At 34.0% G+C, this 18712-nt stretch overlaps 1 protein-coding gene across 2 annotated transcripts in view; it reads right to left on the bottom strand.

Moving 5' to 3' along the window:
• Positions 1-9891: 9891 nt before the first annotated feature.
• Positions 9892-18712, bottom strand: part of LOC118205355 (techylectin-5A-like) — a 42871-nt gene continuing 34050 nt past the window's right edge. For both annotated transcript variants that reach the window (XM_085825387.1, XM_085825388.1), the window contains exon 6: positions 9892-13218. In XM_085825387.1, the coding sequence (XP_085681513.1) occupies positions 12959-13218 (260 nt within the window). In that variant the 3' untranslated portion in view covers positions 9892-12958. The remainder of the gene's footprint in view (positions 13219-18712) is intronic.

The raw sequence follows: 18712 nt of genomic DNA, 5'->3' as shown, positions 1-18712 counted from the left end.
AAAATTTCAATCAATTAAAGATATATTATTAGGCATCTCTGCCTTCCATGTCCTACACCTTTAGTATCCTGCCTGCCACTGACTATTGGGACGAACACAGAGACTTCTAGTCAGAATGACGCTGGAAATATGTAATACTCCCCACCTGAACTCACTTGAGTTCACTTACATTGAATTTTAACTAAACTTACATTCAGGAACCATTTAAAATTACAAGAATAAAAATATAAATAGCATATTATATCAAATACAAAGCTTCAAAATTATTCAGTCACTAGACATACAAAAACAAATTACACTTTTAACTTCCAAAGAAAATTGTTTAAATATTAAGCCTTATAATATAAGCACAATTAAACTATTAATAATACATACATAGAACATTAACAGTTTGCAACTCAATTAAACTAACACAATTAAGGATTAATTTCCAAATTATACACAAGTTGTACTGAGCGTTTTATTTGTCCTTTAGGAGTCTGAATAAGAAGAGAACGAACTTTTCCATCTCTTCCTGGATATAGCTCTAAGATTTTTTCCATCATCCACATATTTCAGGGATAACGCTCATCATTAATCAAAACAATATCATTCACTTTAAATGAAACTATTTTACCTGGTTGTGGAGAAATATAAGCTGATCTTAGATTAAGTAAATATTCCTTTCTCCACCTGTTCCAGAAGTGATTCAAAAGTGCTTGCTGATATTTATATTTCTTTACCAAAGAATTCCTATTAACATTTAAATTTTCATTTTTATGTTTTATTACAGGTAAAGACACCAACCTTTTATCAATAAGATAGTGAGATGGGGTGAGTGGAGAGGGTTCTGAGGGTTCGTTGTACAGATACGTGATAGGCCTGGAGTTAACCAGAGCTTCAATTTCAGAAAAAACAGTTTCCAATTCCTTCAAAGAGAGAGAGGATCGTCCAACAATTTTCTTTAAGCAGGTTTTAACCGTTCGTATCTGTCTCTCCCAGAAACCTCCCCACCATGGACGTTTTTCAACTATAAAATTCCAAACTATACCTTTAGAAGCAAACAAATTTTTAACTTGATCATTATCTATCTGATTCCACCATTTTTTCAATTCACTATTTGCTTTTTTAAAAGCTTTGGCGTTATCAGAATATATAGTGAAACATAATCCTCGACGAGAAGCAAATCGTCGGAAGCCTAACAAAAAAGAATCAGCACTTATGTTAAGAACTGCTTCTAAGTGGATAGCTCTTGTCACTGCACAGCTGAAGTAAATAACAGTAAATAATATTAAACAATAAATATAAGTAAATAACATTTTGAATTAAAATCACGAACAAAAATTGGTCCGGCAAAATCCACACAACATACATCAAATGGTGGATGCTCTTGAATTCTATCAGGCGGTAAAGGGGCAACACCTGCATTCCAGATTTCACTTTGAATCGTCTACAAATCAGACAGTTATTTAACACTTTTTTCACAAAATGACGACCTTTAACAATCCAGGATTATTCTCGTAAATGTTTTAAATTTGCATCAACACCTAAATGGCACATTTTAGTATGAGAATCACAGATAAGTAGTTCAACAAATTTATCATTAGATGGAAGAAGCCAAGGATGTTTGGCTCGCATATCGTTACTTGAAAACTGAAAACGTCCTTTTAAACAAAGTAAGTTATTATCATCAAGTTCAGGATTCAAATTAAATATGCGTGAACTTTTATTGATAGTTCCTTTAGAAAGAAGTTGGGTAACTTCTGTACTATAATGCTTGAATTGAGTAGCTTTGATCCAAAAACGCAAAGCTTGCTCGAGTTCTGGAGCACATATAAGTCCATTTAATTTTGTAAAATTAGGTTTAGAATTGTGCACAAACCTTTTAATCCAAGCAGTAACACGCAGTAATCTACTTATTTCGCTGAAGTCATTAACGTCCAGTAACGACGACATAGATAAGTTTCCATTAGCTGAACTGGTTACCTTGGAATTAACCAGTGCAGTCCGTCGCTCTTTCACTCACTACGCGTTCATCGCAGATGTCATTAAAATGATGTAGCGATTCTTGAAGAGGCCACGAGTAAAGCGGTTTAGACAACCAAACAGGGCCTGACCACCACAGAGAACTTGTAAGAATCCTCCTAGCCGATTCTCCCCTAGTAGTAAGGTAGTAAGGTCTGCGGGATTGTCGGAGCCACTGCAATGGTTTCAACACTCTGGTAGAGTCAACGACTGCACTTGAGCTACTCTGTTGGGGACAAATGGTTTCCATTGTTTAGAAGATCCTTTCAACCAATAAAGGACGATTTGAGAGTCGCTCCAAAAGAAAATTTGTTTCACGAAATTAGGAAATAGACCTTGTAAATAATTTCCTAAATGTGCAGCGAGGAGTGCTGCCATTAACTCTAATCTTGCAAGAGTCAAAGTTTTTAAAGGAGCAACCTTACTTTTTGACATTATAAAGCTCACTTTGATTTGGCCATTGCAATTCACGTACCTTAGGAACGCAACAGCCCCATATGCCTTGGGACTGGCGTCACAAAACACATGAAGAGAAACTTCACTTATTTCTACACTTTCAAAAAACCTTCTTTCAATAGATACTGATTCAAGTTCACAAAGTTCAGAACACCAGGTTCTCCATTTATTTTGTAGGTCACTTGATAAATCTTCATCCCATTGTAGACCACATTCCCACATCTCTTGCAGAATTTCCACAGTGATTACAAAGGGACTAGTCAGTCCACATGGATCAGATATCTTTGAAATAACTCTCATATTACAAAATTTAATGATGATATTTCAGTTGAAAATATAGAAAATAAATAAGAATAAGCCATATTAATTGTATTCGTTTGGCACCTAATAATAAATACAATTTATTTTTCCACTCATATTAATATTTAAATAATTTAACTTAAATCAAAATTCTGAACATTTTCTAAATTTTCATTGAATAACAGTTTTTCCTTAACATATATCCCAAGCAAAGTAATTTAAGTAATAAAGAGGCACATTTCTGAAATCAGAAGACAGGAAATTGCTTCATTCAGTCATCCTTTAACAGTAAAAGCTTAACTAACCTGCATACTCGAAATTCCCGAATATTCCGGATAGTAACTGGAAAAAGAGGAGTGGGGGAGATTGTAGCTGTTCTTTAGATTTAAATTTAGGCTAAATAAATGATTTTGACATTTCGATATGTGCATCATATAAAAACTAACGGAACTGAGAAATATTCTGCTTAGAAAGAACAGTAAAACTCTTTTAAGTGTGCATAAACAAATCTCAGACTGAACATCAAAATTAATTATCAATGCAAAATACCGCAAACGTTATTGCGCAATACGTGCGGCGTAATTCTTCCATATGGGATATTACGCAATCGGAATCAACACCTGACGGTATTCGGAGAAAAAAGAACTAAATAAAGGAAAAGAAAGAGACTTACTAATCTGGGGTGTTTCTGATTCTAATTTTCAACAGACTGTATTAAATTTCCGGAATAGAATCAATCTTCGCTTGGGTTGGGTAAACCGCAAAAACTTTTAGTCCTATTCAATCCAGATTGGACAGTGACAAAAAAAAAAGTCCGCTGCTTCAATATTAGAGATTTTGCGGAGAAACTCCCAACTTCCGTACTGTATAATGTATTGGCAAAGAAAATGAAATTATTTTGACTATTCGATTACTTTCCTTTTATTTGGGCCATTCGGAATATTATTTCTTAGAAAGCTAATTGTGTAAAAACACACCCATTTTTGGAAGTTTATCTATACTTCAGCAGCTACTGCAACTATACTATTATAACTATTCATACATATGCTCATAATATAAGCATAACGATCATAATAAACACGAATATGAACTGACCACGTGTAACGAGAATGCAAATTTTTAAAAATCTTGATAGAAATTCAAACGTGTGTAGTATTTGGGTGGGAGGAAAAGAATACCGAACGTACCGGAATTTTCTACGTTTTCGCAATTCTTTGGCCAATAGAACGACGTGCACCTGTCTGTACTCTCGCTGCACCATAGGTTACGTTAATGCAGAGGAAGGGGGGAAAGCAATTTTCGGGAGTATGATTCACCATCTGACGTTGCATATAAGAAAGAAAAGTTGTTTATTTAGTTTCGGCTTTGGTACGGGGAAAAAATGCGCGTTCATTAAAAACAAAGGATTAAAAAAAAAGCACTAAAAGCAAAAAATAAGCACTAAAAACAAAAAAATAAGGGCTTTAAAGAAAAAAGTAAGCACCTATAAGGGCCTTTATATTTTATTTTCAAATATAAGGACTTATAAGCACTTGTAAGGACCGCTACGAACCCTGATGGAATCCCTAAAATCTCTTAAATCTAATTTAATTTTATCCTCAATTGGATCCCACTTTAATCCCAAGAAACCTGTTCCTTGCCCGAAGTCAGTATTTTTCTCATATCCGTTTTCATTCCAAAGTTTATACAATTCCGGACAATTACTTTTTAATTTCCTCAAATGAAATCCCGCTGCTTTTAATATCTCTGTTGCCGTAGACGTCAAATGATAAGCACCTTGAACGGTATTGGCTCCATAGCAGAGATCATCAACATAAAGAAAAGAATTTAACATGTCATAACATTTTGGATGATGTTCCTTAAATTTCTTTATGTGAAATTGCAAAACGCAAGCCAAGGAAAATGGCGAAGTAGTTAAACCGAATGGGAGACGATTTAAATGGAGAGTTTCGGTTGAATCACCTACCTCTTCGGGAAACCACAAAAATTTAAGGTATTTTCTATCTTCCTCCGCAATCTCTATCATGTGAAAAGCTTTCTCTAAATCTCCGCAAAATGCAACTTGATATTCTCGAAATTTAAGAATTATGTCCAATAAATTTGCATAAAGATTTACTCCCGATTCTAGAGACTCATTAAGAGATTTATTATTTTCATTAGCCTTACTGCTACAGTCATAAACAATTCTAACTCGAGTTGTTGCCTTGTCATCCCTAATTACCGCTCTGTGGGGCATATAATATCCTGAATTTTTATCTTCATTAACACATTTTCCCACAATCTGATATTCTACTGATCCGATATAATCTGTTTATACTGGTCATAAATTTCTTGATTTTTATTTAGTTTGTGCTTTAACGAATCGAAACGTGTTTTCGCAACCTCATAATTAGAATTCAACCGAACTGCAGGTCCCAAGTTTTCCTTCCACATCAATCTACAAACGTACCTTTCCCCATTAAATTCCAAAGAATTTTCAAATTTTTCAATCAATTGATTGTCCCATTCAGAAAAGTTTTGTTTGACTGAAATTCTTCTATTTCCCAAAATTTTTTCAAATCGCACAAAATGGAAGAAGATCCCATGACTAAACATACATTTTCATAATTATTAGTCAATTTATTACTTCCTTGCACTCCCGCTAGTAACCGACCGAAACAAGAATTAATCGCAGTAATGTTTTCATTTAATTTTACTCTCTCGTCATAAACAACATCCCAAAATGAATCGCATCCGATAAGCATTTCCGTCTGACAGTCGCCAGAAAATGAATCAGCCAAAGGTCTCTTTCCTATGCGAATAGAATACATCAGAAATTTTCAAGGACAAATTAAATATATATTCCGTTATGACAGCTTCTAACTCGTACGATTTCGAACTTTGATCGCTATTGCGCAACGTCAATGAAACGATACCGTATTCCTTGTCACGTGCCATTTTGTCTCCGAAAGCAAAAATAGCTATTCTTTAGCGTATTGGCTTTAATTTTAATTCTGTAACTAATCGAAATGAAATAAAACTTCGATGACTACCATTGTCTAAAATAACATTCTAGTTAAGACTGAATTTTTATCCGAACAGGCTAAAACTGTACATGTTTGTAAAAAGGGTTTATTTTTGGTACTATATTACTATGAGATACAGAAATATTCTCGGCGTTTTTATTAGATTTAGATTGTGAGTCATTCAAAACAGTTTCGCTTTCCACTTGCTTCTCACAACCTCTCATTGTAACATTAACGGGTTTATTTTTTCTACACACTGACTCATGATGAAAATTGCTTAAACAATTTTTACACGATATTTTTGCCCTGCATTCGCGAAAAATATCACATGTCTCGCGAATTTTTACACCAGCTTCAGTTTTTAACTTATTTATTTTTTTGTTCTACATCCAATCTTTTACAACTTATGGAATCGTGATGACCGTCACAGAATAAACAAACATTTTTTTATTTGCGTATTTAACGCTGAAGCGGTTGATATATTTTTAGGCTTTGAATAGTTTTTCTGATAAGTTTGACCACTTTGATAATTTTGGGAAAAGGATCGTTTCGTTTCGTAACATTTTAGGGGGCTTATCACAGTTTCCGCAATTTCCCTAGATTCGACTTTATTCCTCAAAAACGCAATAATTTCCGAAACCTCACAATTCACTTCCCTGTTTCGTTTTCGGTGAAAATCTAACACCAAATCTTGTGGTAGCAACTTCAATAATATTGGATTCAATAAATGCCCATATTAACCCTCCGTTACATTTAATGAACGCAAATTTCTTATATTAACTTCTATTTCATTGTATAATTTACGCAAACCCTTAACATTAGACGAACATCTCACGGATTCTAAGCTTAATAATTTAGTCATGTAAGAATTTATAATAGAAACAGTTCTACCATATCTTTGTTTTAAAAGCTCAAGACAGGAGTCATAGTTTTTCTCATTTAATTCAAAACCCGCAACAACGTTATATGCAGGACCATAAAGAAGAGATTTTAAATATTGGAATTTTTCAATTTTCGTAAGTGAATTGTTTGAACCGATTGCGCTATCAAAACAGTTTAAGAATTCCACAAATTTGCCGCAATCACCAGAGAATCGCGAAATTTCTAACTTTGGTAATTTTAAAGCCGTAACGGTGTTTTCCGAAACACTAGAGGCCCACCAGCGGCCGAGCGGTAAAGTCGCTGAACACTGGTAGTTCGGTCCGAGGTTCGAATCCCGCGAACGGGCTGGCTGCATGGGTGTTTTCGTGGTTTTCCCCATGTGTAACGTGTATACGAGCCAGTTTCCCTTAGAAAGTCCTCCACGAAAGGCATCCCTCCCCTTAGGCAGATAGCCCTAGTGTGCTTTGCCGTAATTAAAATACATACACACCGAAACACTAGATGTGTGAAGAACTGAAGAAGTCCGCTGAACATTTTCTGCTGCTAATTCTTTAATTTTGCTCTTTAGTTTAATCTTAGCGAACAATATTTTGTCATCTTATTCTTCCGAAGCTCTTAATTCACTTTAAAATTTTTCCGAATCGTCTGTGAGTGCTTCCACCTCTAAATCATGGCTTTTCAAGATCTGCTCCTTCGTTTCTCATAGTTCCAGTAGTTCTGATAATGAACTTACGTCTTCGACAGCTACACTGAACTTCTGCACTCTTTTAACTAGTTTAGTAACACTAGCGCGAACGTTACTTCTTTTTTCAATTATTTTTAAAAGCTTATCCATATTAACTCCAAATTTGTGAGTTCAAAAGATCTTACCTCCACAGTCCAGTATGCAATGTTACGTATCCAAAAGCGTGCGTAAAGTATCCAAACTTCTCAGAAATATAATCCAGTAATGATGACTAATTACTTCCGATATTCCACATTCGCGGACAAGATGCACCAATTTTGCATCTAATGGTTCTGTGAGACTAAAGGTGCATCCAAGAGATAATAAGAGGTTTTGTAAACAATAACCACATTTATTTACAAGAAAATATACGAAAATTTCAATCAATTAAAGATATATTATTAGGCATCTCTGCCTTCCATATCCTACACCTTTAGTATCCTGCCTGCCACTGACTATAGGGACGAACACAGCGCCCTCTAGTCAGAATTACGCTGGAAATATGTAATAAAACATTTGGTTATACGAGGCTGTATTGGAAGTCTGCTTGTTATCATTTCAACTGTCTTTAGACTCTTTCAACTGTCTTTTTTTGTTTCTTACCAAAATAAACTTACTTTTAATAACTTCTAATATCATTCTATTTGGCAACTTCATCACTCATAGCTGTTTTGTTGAAAGTTTACTTGTTGCCACATCAGTTTTCTTTAGACTATTATTTTGTAAGGTACACTTTAAGTTAATTTATCCATTATTTTATTATGATTTAGAACTATGCTCTCTTAGCTCCGGATTCATCAGGACAAATCAGTAGTGCTGGCTCACTTCGAATTATCACTTCTTACTTTCGTTAACTCTAAATAGGATATAAGGCAAATATGAGTATTTAAGACAGAGTTCTTGGAAATATAGACAAAGGTCTGGAGCGTTACCCCCACTGCACACAATTACATATACATTACTGAGAACGTTTGGCAATTAGACTGACCCGTAACGCAATTCTTTCTCTCAGCTCTGCGAGTTATTATCCGGTATTAACAATTTTGCTGGCCGAAGTCAGTCTAGCATTTAGTTGAGCCAACGCTTTTTAAGCTATTAGTATTCTAGTTTTCAATATCTAATTAACTTAAATGGTTTGTATTTCTGATATCTCGCAAGCTAAGGAGATTTAAACTGCATTCACATGTGGTACATTTTTTCAGTTTAAAGTTTTAAAGATTAAGTTCTTTAAACATTCTTCTATTTCAGTAATAAATTTCTCAGACGAGCGATAATTCGTCTGGCAGTCTTAGTAAGGTTGAAGGATTTAAGTTATTTACTAAGAGAAACAATACATTGTCGCCCAACGTTAAATATAGGTGTCAGGAGTCTACGCGACATTTAGTTTGGGCTTCTTCAGGACTTTAGGTTGATGAAACACGGGAAAGCCTCATGGAAGGATTTGGTTACAAATTGGATACCATTTATATTAAATTTATATTTCATTAGATGAATCTACCTTATATTAATATATTTAGATGAAATAAAGTAATGAAACATTTCAAAATAAATCTTATGTGGACTTCAGTTTCTTGAAAGGGCCGATTCAGTCTCTTTTCATTCTAGAAGTAACGCTGATAAACTACGAAAAAGATGCTAAAACGACTACGTCTAAAAGCGGTCATATCATGGCGTTTCAGCGACGTCGACAAATTGCCAAAGTGCAACGGCAAATATTTTTCGTCCTCGCTATGTTGTAAAGACGTTGTAAAAGTTACCACGATTACTTTGAAACCTCTGGGACCAGTTTGCAATATCTTTGCTACGTCATGTGGTACTTGGGTATTTGAATACCTTTCCGTGAGACTTCTTCAATGTGCAGCAAAAGGAAATTATCCAATATAAACTTATCAGATTCTTCACAAAGTAGTATATATAGTTTGCTTAAGGAGATCGTTATTATACAAGATTTATTATTTTTACTTTTAAATGTATTAATGATCACTTGTTACGCGGGAGGTAACCGACCTCGTTCTAAGGGCGTTTTTCAAAATGTTTGTTATATTTTTAAATTTAAGGGATTTTTTAATGAAATGTACTCAAACTTAAATGTAATCACTTCAAAAGCGATAAAAAAATCATTATTTTGAGAAATGTACGCAAAAAACTGAAAATTTTATATCAAAATTAATAAAAATATCAACCATCACTGACAGGAAAATATTGTTGATAAAAATCGATTTTCGGCTTTATTTTATACATACTACTTAGAAACATGTATTGAACCAGAATAATTTGAAAATATTGATTCACTAGCAAAATATGGTCAAATATGTCAGTAAACACTAAATTTTTTTAAAAAATACCCACGCTATTGAAGAAAAAATAGTGTAACTTAAATTCTATGGGATTAATTTTTAACTGCTAGTCTACATTATGCATAATAATGTATAAAACGTGTGTGCAAAATTTCAAGTGATTCTATAATGAACGTTTAGAGTTATCATGGTTGCCGTGAACAGAAATTATGAAAAAAACAACTAATCAAAAATTACGTTTAATGTTTTCAGATTGTTACATGACATTATATACACAAATATTCACTAAAAATGCTTCTGCATTATATGTGACAAAGTGAGAGTATAACATTTAATAGAATAGAAACCTCAACGTTATGATTGCCTTTTAATTCATCAAAATCACTTTTTTTCATTTGCCATAAATGTTCCAGATAATTTCATAGACAGATGTTTCAGTTTCATTGTGATTACCAGCATCAGCAGTCAGATATTTAGTGTATTAGTTGCTGTAAAATTTTCTCTTTATTGAATGAATACGTATAAATTTTGGCATTCTCGAACTTTCGATTATTAAACAGAATAAAAAAAGTGCAGAAAAATGAATCTTTAGCTGATAAATTAGTGCAGGAAATTTGTACACCGAAATACCGAAATCTCAATGTAAACAAGACAATAAGTTTGAAACGTTGTTGCCAAACATAAAAGAGAAAAGACATAATGAAAATACTTTGCCAGATTCTCCAAACATATCGAAAGGCTTAAAATTATTTAATTTATATATAACACAGAAAAAAAGTGGAAGTTGCACCTTTAATTTGTCCTTTAAACTTTAACTTCCGGTGTGGCAGACAGTTACTTCCGGTCTGTTGTATCTCAGAAAAACGTGCATATCTCCACTTCTAATCAACATATCAAGAAGAGAAAAGCTGTTTTCGATTGCTAAGAATATGGCCTTAAAAAATATTAAATTAAAAAAAAAAATGAGTTTTTCAGTCGAAATCGGCCTTTTGAACGAACCTTATTATCAGATTCTTCACAAAGTAGTATATATAGTTTGCTTAAGGAGGTCGTTATTATACAAGATTTATTATTTTTACTTTTAAATGTATTAATGATTACTTGTTACGCGGTTAAAACACACAAACAAACCCGATCCAAGAAAATCTCCTGGAAGAACCCTTAAAAATCACAATGTTATGCTTACGAGCATTCACTGTGAATTCTTGATATTCAATGTTATTCATTAATTCATGAATTGGCTGCGTGAATTCTCTAGTCTTGAAATCTACTAGCCATCTTCATTTCTGTCTGTTTAACTTTTGTTAAGCTGCGGATTCCAGAAATTCTCAAAGGATAGGGAAACTTCTCGAATGTGGAGTTCCAAAGAATGGAGAAACATCGTTTCAAAATCAAGGCGAGGCTTGGTTGCGTTAGAAGATGGCTTTTAATTAATAAGTAGGTCTGGAATTAAATAGGAAAGATTTTGTCAAACTAGAGAAAGCTTTTGAGAGATTTTTGAACTTTTGGTTTTGCTTTGAGTTAAGCAGTATGGCTGTTGTCGTCGTGACTAAACTCGCTTGTCTGATGTTACAGAAAGATCACGAAATTCGGCGTGGCATGAAGGCAATATTGAGCTTGTCGTTAGCAAAAGCCTTGAGTACCATACAGGTGAGAGTAGGACTTTGCTTAATTCTACTCCGAATTTTGAAAGACTGCATCCCGGGGCGACAGCTCCGTGGGTCTCTCACCCCTCTTAGTTTAGCAATGTGCAGAAGAAAAGGAAAAAAAGGAGGAAAGAAATTTGCGGATAATAATGAGTAGAACGGTGTGAAAATGGAGGACGGAGATGAGAATAATATGGTGATAATTCTGGAGCATGTGCGAAATAAAGGAAAAACTACTGAAGACGTACAGGCCTCGTGGAAAATTATCAGCTGCATTGAATGATTTAGTATTGATGAAGGAGAGACACGTGATGAAAATTTCCCTGATAAGAAAATTCCATGTTCTGGGCGGTGTTCTTCTCATGGCGTGTGTAATGCAAAGGAATACCTAATTTATGATCAACTGAAAATCTGTCTTCAGGAGTATTCTTTAATCAGTGAAGGAAGTTAAAAAAGGGGCGTGAGCATTCAATTTCCTAATTTAGCGGTTTAGAATATCGGCTTCTGGCACCGACTGATGCTGTGCGATTCTCCAGGCATTGTATTCCTGTTTGCGAAGTATTATAAGAGATTGTTCTAGACGGAGACGTATTATTTTCTTGAGAGGCTACCGAATTCGAATAGCGGCTTCTGACAGATGATGTTCAAGGATTCGGTTCTGTGTTCTTGTCTACGAAGTATCATACGAACGGAGAAAATGGAGAAAACGGCTCCACTCTACAAATAATAACGAACATTATTAAAAACTATAAGTGACTTCTTAGGATAAGTTAAATTAATTCATTTGCAGTCTAACCCTTCGCGTGTTATCCTTCAGCAACGCGCAAGCTTGTTTCACATTCCGGATTCCCCAAATCCGCTCAAGTAAGTACCATTCACCTCCTCTTAGTTTGTAGAGTTGATTGTCTAAATCTAAATTTTTGAATGTAAATATTTATTCAGGAGTTTAGGACAAAGTCTTTATTTGTACGTAGGTTATGATCTTACTATGTCAATATGGTGTTTAAGAACTTGTACAAAAATCATTTTTTAGCTATGGTATGTGTTTATCTGCGATTATGTTTTCTATCCACGACAGAAGAGATAAAGGAAATTTTAAATTGTGTTATCTTACCGAACTTGGGGTTAATTATTTGTGGCTGTATTTTATTGAATCAATTACCCTTTTGTAAATAAGATTTCTGAATAAGAGGCACCTGTACCTATTCGTCCTCTAAATGATAGCGTTTAAATTAAAATCTATGCCAAATGCAAGGTTTTCGTTTTATCTAATTTTAAGTTTTACTTTGGCGTGCTCTTTTCTCCCTTAATGTAACTGAAGCTAAAAAGGCTATTTTTTAGAAATGATCGGCAATATTAACACTCTATTGAAAAATTAACTGCTAATTTCATGAAGTTCGTCAGTTATTTCTTCAGTAGAGTGTAATTATATAAATATAATATATATAAAATAATCGGTAATTGAATAAATTAATTTATCACTGTAATCAGCTTCACGAAACATTTCAGTTTTTAAGCTTAACTAAAATATGTTTTCGTTCACTTTGTTGAAAATATAAACTATTAAACTCAAAACGTATAGAAACATTTAGTATGAGAACAAGCAAATTTAAACTAATTTTAATTATAAAACAGTACAGTACTCTAAATGAAGTTTTTTAAATTCTTGGGCCTTATTTTCATTGTAGAATATTTTATTCCTACGTATTTTTGCCACTTGAACCAATACATGCTCCTTTTATCCTCAACTCCAGGCATGTGCAAGCCGTTCAGATTAACATCAGTGCAATCTTTAAACCACCAGCCACTTTGTCTTGTCATTGCGCAATGTTCCGCAACATCTATATCAGTTTTTCTGTCTTTCGTAGAGAAAGACCGATCATCGCTCAATATCATGCCACTCCCTAAAAAAGAATAATAATAAATTTTAAGACAAATACATACACTAAATATCTTTTACAAAATCATTCGGTGGTATTCTCTATTTGAATGATTACTAAACTGAAAAAAAAAAAAAAAAACAATGATTTTATAAAGTTACTTTTCTATTAGAAAACTCCCTTTCCTTTTACCAAGGATAGAATTGGCATTAATTTCTATCATTTTCTGCCAGGAAAAGTGCGAAGTTCATTTAAACATTTTACCCGTAGGAGAACTATTGCAACCAATCTTTGTATGGAAAGGTGAAATTGAACTGAACCCACAATTTGAGAAGCTTTCACTAAAGCAAGCTTCAAATTTTTATTATCGGTTATTCAAAATATTTGCTTACGTGAGGAACCCTTATAGTGTCAGAAATAATATCGATATATCAAATTTACCAAAACTAACCGAAAATGTTTACCTGAATCAATCTTTTGATGACTTTTAAATGGTCTTTTCTGCTTTTAGTCTCTGAGTATTCACCAGCATTCTACCATCATATTTTGAAAACTGTTTTCCCAAACCGCAACTATAAAATATTAACTAAAGCGTCAATATCTGAAAGATCTTTTATCAGAAGCGTCCGCAAACTACCTGCAGTGCCTCCTCGTAAAGCAGCGGCCACATATAAGACTTTGAAGCTTGTAAACACATTCCATCAGAATTTTCCCTCATATAGGTGGATCATGATAATGAGTTAAGATGGTTAACTGGCGGTGTGATTACGAATGATTTGGCGAGACTAGTCACCCAGATGACATTGACAGATTGATCTGACTCCAAAAATGTTTTCTGTAACCTGTGTATTTTTTTTATTTATTTACTTGTTTTATTTATTTATCATTATTATTATTATTCTCTTTTTAACACTGAAGTAATTCTTAATTCACAAACGATTTTATGATCTTAATTTCATGATTCTCACTCGTATCGCTTTCTCAATTTCACTTATGTAGTGGCTACTTTCTCGTTCACAATATCAGAAGTTTCTCTTCAATAACGGCACTACTTTCTCTCGTTTAAGTAACATTTGCTTCTATAAATCCTTTTCTCTGGGAGATAGCGGATACAAAAATTTTCTTCATTTTAGTAAGAGTCGCTTCTATCGAATTCTTTGCTTTAGAGAGATTTATGTAAGTCATACTCATTATAGTCTTCCTATTTCTCGTAAAAAGCACTCATAGAGATTAAGAGAGAATAGGAATGCATCAAGATTAAACTTAAAAGGCAAAACGGCAACCTTATATTTGGCGTAGATTTTAATCAAACCTTAAAATTGATAAAGTTTTGATTAAAATCTACTCCAAATATAAGCCTTCTCTTTTGCCTAATTTTAAACCGATCTTCAAATCTGACACAGATTATTGTGGCTTATATCTCAAAGAGCCCAATAGCTACTCCAAATTACACTTTGTTGAATAACATTATAGCTTGTTCAGAAAGGTAACAGCTATAACTAGTTCAAAGAGAAAAATAGAAATGAGACAAGTTCTCCTTAAAACGCGAGAAATATCACAGATAAGCAAAAGTACTCCAAAGTAAAATCGCATTACTGTAAGAAAAACTATTCAAATAAATGGACTGGCCCTTGACACTAGTACAATCGTAGTTGAAGGAGTGATTAAACACTTCCAGAAGCTTCGAGAAAAATTGCTTCAGATTTCTAAAATGCGTTTTCTTAAACAAACTTGCAGAATATTACCAAATATCGGAACTTCGCAGCAAAAAGTTTCATTAAGGTCCATCAAGAGATTTTTAGCCCATATCTTAGCCTCTAACTGAGCTATCTTCAGCCCTCAAATGTTAGAAACGTCTATAATAAAACACATGACATAAACACAAAGGGACAAATGATTGTAAATTTGATCATAAGAAAACATACAATAATGCTATTAGATAAATTGCACCAAATAAAAATGAGCAAAATATTATACAATGCAGAAATTTAAAATACATTCAAATGAATGCAGGCACTTTCATAAATTTAGAAGACTATTAATAAAACGTACAGCCTTCTTCCCGAACAATCTGTAGAGTCATTAGGTTATTTTGAACCAGGAGACATGACAAAAGAACAATGCCCACGGCGGGACTCGAACCTGGACCTCTCGAATACGTGCCGAGTGTACTACCATTACACAACAAAGCCATGCTGGAAGGGGGAGAAAATATCTCATCTATTGCTCCTTTTAAAGGGAGACTGGGGATTAGGGGACGCAATCGCCAAATCCTGGGTGGTGATGAAATATTGCCTAACACCTTTTAATTCGAGCGCCACTCATGATATTTTGAAGCAGGAGCCATGAAAAATAATCAGTTGCCTCGCCAGGACTGGGACCTGCACCTCTCGAATACGCGCTGAGTGTGCTAGCATTACACCACGAAGGCATATTTGAAGAATGAAGAAAGAGCTTATAAAGCTGCTTTAAAGTGGTTGAACAAACACGGACTGAAAACATATATGTGTCAGCCACTGCTAATAAACAAAAATATAAAAGGAAGAAGCTACTACATGGATTACTATATGGAAATCAAGGTTTTCCATGTATCTGTTCGTTTATTACTTCATACTTTTGTTTCGAGTAATGATCATTTTGAGAACTAGAAATTTATATTTTAAAATTGCATTATTTTCAAATTTTGTAGTAATTTATACATTTTATTTGTTTACCTGTAGCGGTTTCAAAATTATTGATATTATTTATAAGCTGGCGACCTTCCTTATCAATACTCTCAATTATCTTATTCGACATTTTCACATACTTATAATACGTATATTTTTGAATGAATATATACTTGCATATCACGTACTTTAACACTACAAAACACTTATATTTCTCAGTGCATCTGTTTAGCTATTTTATTAAGGATCATTTCGAAATACTCTTCTTTAAAAATACTCTAAATTACTTACTTCAAGGAAAAATTACAGGTAACTTTGCAAAAATATCAATCACAATCATAGAATGATCATGAAATCATTCTATTGCTTTCAAAAGTATTACACGCAAGTGCTAGCCTTGCAGATGCAGAAAGTATACCTAAACTTCTGCAGAGTTATCGAGAATGTCCCGTACGCCCTCATGTAGGCATGGAAATACCGCAAATGGATCTTTCACCAGTAAACCCAACATTGCTCTCTGGAATGTCCAGAAAACAAACTTGCAGATAGGTAACATTCCGCCAGTGAAAGAAATGGGTCTCAGCTATGCTACGACTATAATAAAACACATGACACATGAAATGGTGCCGGAAGCTTAATGATACTGAGTTGCTAACTTCCGGACAGAAGAAAAAGAAGACGTGAAACGTTCTTCCGGATGAAAATTTCTGACTTCATATAGTAATCTCCTATGTGACCGAGAAAGGGCACATTATCCTTAATCAATAAAAATAAAGCAATCCGCCAAAAAGTGAGAGAATGGAAAATCTCTATAACTAACCTATTCTTTAAGACACAATAACACGCCGAACAAATACTAATTCAGAAGTCAAACAACAAAAATCAGCCTTATATTTTCAAATTTTCACAGGATTAGTTTCGATGGTTTTACCCAACCACCATCCTCAGCTGCAAAAGCGTAAATGAAAGAGATAGGATATTATGATTAGATAAGATAAGAAAGCCTGGACAGAAAATAAGCTAGTGGTGCCATCTGTTAATGAAACCAGAACTAAAACATAATTTCTTTAAAGGCCGAAGGCAAAGATAGATTGGAATTAGGATCGTTAACTAGAACAGAAAGATTTTTTTGAATGTGAAATGCGTCTAGAAAATCCAGTTCTCCAATGGAAGATGTTTTTTTGAATAATTTTGGCAGCAGAAAAATTGAAAGTGTGATTTTCGGACCAACAATGTTGGGCAACAGAAGATTGTGTTTCCTTTTTTCTAACATATGCCTCATGTATCAATTATTCAAAGAACATCTTCCATTGGAGAACTGGATTTTCTAGAGGCATTTTACATTCAAAAAAATCTTTCTGTTCTAGTTAACGATCCTAATTCCAATCTATCTTTGCCTTCGGCCTTTAAAGAAATTATGTTTTAGTTCTGGTTTCATCAACAGATGGCACCACTAGCTTATTTTCTGTACAGGCTTTCTTACCTAATCATTGTATCCTATCTCGTTCATTTGCGCTTTTGCAGCTGAGAATGGTGGTTCGGTAAAACCATCGAAACTAGTCCTGTGAAAACTTGAAAATATAATGCTGATTTTTGTTGTTTGACTTCTGAATTAGTAACCTACTCTTTATTTTCAGAATTAACGAAGTTCTCGTAATGACGGAAAAAAAAATAAAACATCGAAGAAACAGACAGAGGACTTAGCGTCAGAACAGCATCCAGTTTTTCCCAGATTTCTTTCCTTTATTTTCAGATTTATTTTCTTTTAGTCCTTTTTTTTTTTCACATTTGTCATAGTTCCTATACGCATTCAAATTTGCTCTCTTCTTGTTAAATGTTAGTTTCTAATGCTCATTTGTATATATCTCGAAACATGGTAATGCTCTACTTAAAAATATACGTAATGGTGTGAGTCGGTATTGTACATGTAGACAACTGATATTAATGATATTGATAGTGACGATTTTGTTCACTTTGTAGTACCGGTATTGTGAAACACTGCAAAATCAATGCATGTAATTGTTCTGCTCTTATATGTAGCTACTTTGCTATTTTTCATGTTATGTTCATGCATCTCTTTTCTTTTCAATAAAATTTCCCACTGGGGTAATATTCAATTCCTCATGGCTTGACTCAGGATCTTAAATTTAGAATTTTCCGCATAGATCGATTTAGGCCATCTTGGCGTATACTGATCCAGCATAGTGTACAGCAGAGTTCCAATCTGCCATAAAATGACAGAATTGAAGATATCTAGAAATAACCTTCTCTCCTAGAATAGAAGAGAAACACGCCAATGTGACAATCAAAATCGCAATAACAACCTTGTATTTAGCGTACATATATTAAAACACTCAATCGATTTCGAGGGCAGCTAAAGGTTTCTCCTCATCAGGAGAACGAAATTACTAGAAAGGAGAAAAAAAGAAGAAAAGTAAAGCATCGGCAAAGGCGTCTCAGAAACACATTGTCGTTATCAGCACTGCACGTGGTCGTAACCGTATTTTGAATCAGAGGTACACTGGCTTCCTACTTTTACTGATCCAGGCTATCTGATCAAACATATAACACATAGACTAAAACGCAAAACAAAGTAAAAAATAGGGAGCGAGGCCCAACTGCTCCTTCACATACCAAGTCTGAACCTCGAAGTTCTTCGAGGCCTATGAATGGCCCATGAATAAGTTGGGGACGATAAATTAAATGCCCACATGGAGTACTGAATTAAAATATTACAAAACAACAATATGTCTCCTGGACTGTGCTGCATTTATTTAAGCATACAGTTCAACAAGATACAGTACAAATACTTCTAATAAAGTCTAAAATATTTTTATCTTTAGCTCAAATAA

This window comes from Stegodyphus dumicola, chromosome 10 (genome assembly GCF_044657685.1).
Source record: "Stegodyphus dumicola isolate Sdum_Otavi_A_Nest chromosome 10, ASM4465768v1".
Taxonomy (NCBI): Eukaryota; Metazoa; Arthropoda; class Arachnida; order Araneae; family Eresidae; genus Stegodyphus; species Stegodyphus dumicola.
Note: the sequence above shows the minus strand (reverse complement) of the source record. Positions and strands in the feature narration are given on the sequence as shown.